Consider the following 6520-nt stretch of genomic DNA (forward strand, 5'->3'; position numbering starts at 1 on the left):
GTAATCGTTTCTTTCGAATATCAGATTCCAATTTCCAATCAACAACAGGTAAATCTATAGGACATACGCGAACACATACTTCACAAGCAATGCATTTATCAAATTCAAAGTGGATTCGGCCTCGGAAACGTTCTGATGTGATCAATTTTTCGTAGGGGTATTGAATAGTTATAGGTAAACGATTCGCATGGGACAAGGTAATCATGAAACCTTGACCAATGTACCTGGCAGCTCGTAGTGTTTGTTGACTAGAATTTAAGAACTCAATTAACATAGGGAACATATCGAATATCTATAACTAAATTGATAGTTGTTTCTTTCTCTTGTTTCAGATAAGTTGTGAATAGGGAATTCTTTTACAGTGAAAGAAGTTGGGACGAAGTTGTTAATAATAAATTACCTAGCGAAATAGGTAAAAGAAATTTCCATCCAAGATTTAAAAGTTGGTCTATTCTCAGTCTCGGTAAAGTCCATCTTGTTGCAATAGAAATGAACAAGAACAAATAAGTTTTAGCTAATGTAATAAAGATATCGATTATTGTTCCAAAAACCTTACTTTTTTTTTTAATGTCAAAAAGCTCAGGAACGAATATGTATGGAATAGAAAGATTCCAACCCCCAAAGTAAAGAACTGTTACAAATAATGAAGAAACAAGTAGATTTAGATATGAAGCAACATAAAATAAACCAAATTTTATACCTGAATATTCGGTTTGATAACCTGCTACTAATTCTTCTTCTGCTTCTGGTAAATCAAAGGGTAATCTCTCACACTCGGCTAGAGAAGAAATTATAAAAACTATAAACCCTATAGGTTGTCGCCACAAATTCCACCCCCAAAAACCATATTTTGACTGCGCTTCAACTATATCAACTGTACTTGAACTATTAGATAATCATAGTCGACGCTAACATCACTGCTCCTGTCGCTATTACAGAATCGTACATGAGATTTTCACCTCATACGGCTCCTCATAGGTCACAAATAAGGACCTTTCTACATTATTTTTTTGTGGTTATAAGATCGATCGAGAGTCAAACGCTTATTCTAAGGTTTCGAATTAGACCAATGAAATTCTGTCTGCTAGATTTCGAATAAATAAAGTGCTTCTGAATTGATCTCATCTTTTAATAATTTTCATTTTTCTTTGTTGATTAAAAACTTTATCCTTGAATAAAAAAAGGCTTTTTAGACGAATATCACATAGATATCTCAACCTATAATTTTCGATTACGAAAAAGAATTAGCGATTGCATTTCATAATAAGAATTCTATCTTTCTAAATAAGGATAGGTATGAATAAAAAAAAAAAAGATCTCTTTTTGCAATTCTAGTCTTTCTATTTTATTTCGTTCCTATTCTCCTTTCTCAAAAAAAAGGGGACGTTATCTAAAGTAAAAGATTTCTTCGTTCTTGATAGTTATTTACTTAATCGGTGGATAGGAACATACTCTAGATCGAAATTGTGGGGGGTACTTCTTAATAATTTCTACCAACTTAAAGCCCGAACTCAAATTCCTTTTCTATAAAGAAATATCCTATTGGATAATTTCCAGAATCTCTATTATTAATCCTTTGTGTATCTTGGTCTTCCTAACCATTCACTCATTTTGTTTGAATCTCCCATTGGGGCAATCGCTATGTTAATAGATGGTAAAAACCCCATAAGTTGATCTTTTGAACCCGCTTCAAGTCATGATGACTAATCAACTAATCTTGGGGTAAACAGTCTCGACTGCTTATGTCTTTACTTTCACTTAATTCTTGTACATAGGAAATGAGATTGAATTCCTTTAACAGCAAATCTTTAAGCCGTTTTATTTCACTCATATAACTATCTGGTTTATTTTATCAACCCCAATGATGAATAAAAAAATATAAAATAGATATTCAGTTCATTTAACTTTCTTGCTAGAAATTAAAAGAAATAGGGGAATTTTTATGTCTCACTGAATCACACGTAGAGATATTGATAATACACATAGAGTTAATGGTATTTCATAACTAATTGATTGAGCAGCAGCCCTTAATCCACCTAAAAAGGAATATTTATTATTTGATCCATATCCCGACATAAGAAGTCCAACGGGAGCAAGGCTTGAAAAGGCGATCCATAAAAAAACACCAATACTAAGATCAGCTAGAATAAGTCGATAGCTAAAAGGAATTACTGAATAACTTAGTAAAATGGATATGACCGCTATGGATGGCCCGATACTGAATAAACGAGTATCGCCTCTAGATGGAAGAAGATTCTCTTTGAAAAGTAGTTTTGTACCATCTGCTAGAGCTTGAAGAATTCCTAAAGGCCCAGCGTATTCAGGTCCAATACGTTGTTGTATTCCTGCAGATATTTCTCTTTCTAACCAAACAATTACTAGTACACCTAGTGTGATTCCTAATACAAGAGTCAAAATAGGGACAAGCATCCATATGATCCTATAGACCTCTTTTAAGGATTCCAATCTGGAAAAAGAATTGATAGTTTGTATTTCAGTTGTATCAATTATCATTTCAACGATCAACTTCTCCCATAATGATATCTATGCTACCTAGTATCGTCATAATATCAGCCAATTTCATTCTTTTAACTAACTGAGGAAGAATTTGCAAGTTGATAAAACCCGGTGGTCGAATTTTCCATCTCCAAGGAAAAACACTCCGATCTCCTATCATAAAAATTCCCAATTCGCCTTTTGGTGCTTCAACTCTTACATAAAGTTCTTGTTTCGACAATTCAAAAGTTGGAGAAGGTTTTTTACTAATAAATCGATATTGAAAATCATTCCATTCAGGGTTTTTTATTCTATCAAAGCGTCGGATTTCTAAATTCTCATAGGGTCCCCCTGGAATTCCTTCCAGGGCCTGTTGAATAATTTTTATGGATTCTGTCATTTCACTGATTCGTACTAAATACCGCGCTAATGAATCCCCTTCTTTTTGCCATTGAACCTCCCAATCAAATTCATCGTAACACTCATAACGATCAACTTTACGAAGATCCCATTGTATTCCGGAAGCTCGTAGCATTGATCCTGATAAACCCCAATTTAGTGCTTCTTCTGCGCCAATAATGCCTACGCCTTCAACTCGTTCTAAAAAAATAGGATTCCGTGTAATAAGCTTTTGATATTCAGCAACCCCGGTTAAAAAATAATTGCAAAAATCCAAACATTTATCTATCCAGCCATGAGGTAGATCAGCAGCTACTCCTCCGATACGAAAATAATTATGCATCATGCGCATACCGGTGGAAGCTTCGAATAGGTCATATATCAATTCTCGTTCTCGAAAAATATAGAAGAAAGGAGTCTGTGCCCCAATATCTGCCATAAAAGGGCCAAGCCATAACAAATGGGAAGCGATACGACTCAATTCTAACATAATAGCTCTGATATAGCTAGCCCTTTGAGGTACTTGAATATTACCTAGCTGTTCCGGTCCATTTACAGTTATTGCTTCTGTGAACATAGTAGCTAAATAATCCCAACGCGTTACATAAGGCAAATATTGTATAATTGTTCGATTTTCCGCAATTTTCTCCATCCCTCTATGTAAATAACCCAATATTGGTTCACAGTCAATAACATCTTCACCGTCGAGAGTAACTATCAGTCGAAGAACACCATGCATTGATGGGTGGTGAGGGCCCATATTGACTATCATGAGGTCTTTTCTTGTAGTTGATGCAATCATAAGTTTTTTTTTCTCGAGTTGTTCTTCCGTGCGTTTCTGAAAGTAAAAAGAAGTTTATCAAAATGGAAATGAATAAGTTTAAATGGTATCACACTTCAAATTAACGAGTTTTTATTTCTCGAATACCCAACTCACCGATTAATTCTTTATAACGCCCTATATTCTTTTTTGACAAATAAGCCAGCAGCCGTTGACGTTTTCCCAAAATTTTTCGCAAACCTCTCTGAGATGAAGAGTCCTTTTTGTGCAATTCCAAATGTGAAGTAAGTCTCCTTATTTTAGTGGTGAAACTGAATACTTGAAATTCAACAGACCCTCTGTTTTCTTCGTTTTCTTTTTGAGAAATAATCGAAATGAATGAATTTTTGACCATAAAAAATGCCTTTGCTCCCTTTTTTTACAGATATGGATTTTACTGATCAGTAATAATAATGCTATTCATTTTAATGTGGTATATACAATTTATGAACTCCTAAATTTTCTGAAGTAAAATCAATCAATCCAACCAATTTAAAATTGGATTTAGATAGAGGATAGAAAAGGATTGGTACTTTTTCGCATCGAAGAATTTAGACCGAAAATGAAGCAGGTTCTGTTGATTTCTTTTGCGATCTAATTGAGACAAATTTCGTATTAGCTATTCGAATGAAATGTAAGACATGTGATGTGTGTATTTGGTTGCTTTCATATACTCTACAAGCATATAGTAAGTATATAAGTATATAGTAAGCATATATAGTTAAAAAGTGTATTATTCACGAATTTTTAATTCGTGGATACATCTCTATCCTTAATATACAAAAATGACTGCCATTATTGGTATCAAACCAAGAACGATTCATACAAGCTAAATCTTCTAATCGATAATTAGGCCAAAGAAAAAGCTTTAATTTAATTAATTTATTTTTCTTTCTATCCAGATGTTTATTATCAGACGAAACTTGGTTGCTGTTTTTTACATTCTTCTCGTTCCAAAATACTGAATTTCTATCTACACCATTCCTACTCTTCGAATTGAAACAAATCAGAATTCTCAATTTTCTACGACATCTAAACGATAAAATATTTTCAGGAACAGGCAAATCTAAATGAGCTTTGTGCCTAGTTTCAGTTATTCTTTGATGTGGTGAACTAGCTTCATAAAAATTATTCTTAGAAACATATCTTTGTTCTTGGTATTTTTGATTAGTTTGGTGCTTACTCTTTTGAAATAAGGAAATACCTATGATTTGATACATAATCAATTGTCCATCGTCGTTTCCAGGCAAATGAATGGGGTCTATAATCAATACTCCCTTTTTCATCAATTCTGTAGGAGTTAAACTCTTCTGAATCAACATTATATCCAAACTCATTTCTCTCTTTTGAATTGAGGATATAATAATTTTTCTTGGATCTATTAGTCTAAGGAGGAGACAATATACCTTGATATTATTGATCATTTTTTGATTCAAAGTATCGTCCCATCTCAATTGAAAAAGCAAATAACGTTTCAGGAATAAATCTAGTTCTACTTCTGTGTTACTTTTGTATTGTTTTTGCTTTTTCCCTTTTTTCATGTCTGATCGTTCATAATTTTCTTCAATGTCTTTTTCTTGTGAAAGAATAGAGCGAAGGTATCTTCGGCTTGTGGATTCTTTTTGTTCCTGATTTCGATGATTTTTAGTCGATGGTATCAAAAAACTTCTTTTTTGCTTTTCATTGATCTTTTTATTTTCACTACTTTTTTTATTTCTATTCAAATTTAAAAGAAGTAATTTACTTGGTATAAACCAAGGTTTCGTTTTATATGCATTATAAAGTAACACAAATTCTGGGAAGAACCAAAGTTCAAGATTCGATATGGGATGCTTTAACATTTTTTCATTCATTCCCATCCAATCAAAAAAGACTTTGTGGGAGTTTGTTGGATTGATTTCTGGAATAATAAGATAAAAAAGATCTTTTTTATTAATTATTTGAGAATTATTAGTACCAATCGGAGTATCTTGATTTATATTAATATCGATCGCGATCCAGGTTTCAACATCTACCCTTTGTATAAGAGAAAAATTGATAATTTTCCAATCAAAATATTTTCTATCCGCAGTTTTTTCCATAGGTAGAATATCTACCTTTCCTAGAAAATTATTGATATAAATACTCTTCAGCATATCAAAAAGGGTGTCTTTATGTGTGTTATAAGAAATCTCTTGGTTCTTATTTCCTTGAAACGGAAATATAGAAAAAAAGCATTCTGTTTTATTTTCATAATCATAATTTAAAAATTTATATAATAAAAGATCATATATATGGTATTTTTGAAAATTATCTTTTTTATTCGATTTATTCACTAATGAATAGACTTCAATTTTTTGTTGTTTTTTGGAATCAATTAATTCGTTTTTTTCATATGAATGCCGTTTGCTTAAATTTTCCTTTTTCGTCATACGACAGTGGCGAACTCTATTTCGCCACTTTTCTGATATTAATCTAGACCATCTCATCTGAGATAAATCGTAGTGATTACAGCCTTTCAACCATCCTTTCCATTGATTCATTTTATAACTCGAAACTCCTAATTTCGAATGAAACATCTCTTCTATTTCACAAGAATCCTTTATTTCAGGCTTAAGAAAAAAACGGATTCCTTGATATTGAAGAATAGATCTTAATTTAGACGAGTTACTAACTTGGATTTTTGATAATTTGTAAAATACATATGCTTGTGACATGTAGGATAAGTCATAAAAATAATGTGAATTTTTTTTACTAATACTATCAAGTGGCTTTTTTATAGTTGATAGAAACGGAATTGGATTTTTATTTTTTTCATTAATATTT

The 6520-nt window shown here is 32.2% G+C and overlaps 1 protein-coding gene across 2 annotated transcripts in view; it reads right to left on the bottom strand.

Moving 5' to 3' along the window:
* Positions 1-4313: 4313 nt before the first annotated feature.
* The window catches only part of LOC142535345 (protein TIC 214-like), a 7153-nt gene continuing 4946 nt past the window's right edge, over positions 4314-6520 (bottom strand). For both annotated transcript variants that reach the window (XM_075641760.1, XM_075641759.1), the window contains one exon: positions 4314-6520. This exon is cut by the window's right edge. In XM_075641760.1, the coding sequence (XP_075497875.1) occupies positions 4453-6520 (2068 nt within the window). In that variant the 3' untranslated portion in view covers positions 4314-4452.

The sequence above is a fragment of the Primulina tabacum genome, unplaced genomic scaffold, assembly GCF_025594145.1.
Source record: "Primulina tabacum isolate GXHZ01 unplaced genomic scaffold, ASM2559414v2 Contig958, whole genome shotgun sequence".
Taxonomy (NCBI): Eukaryota; Viridiplantae; Streptophyta; class Magnoliopsida; order Lamiales; family Gesneriaceae; genus Primulina; species Primulina tabacum.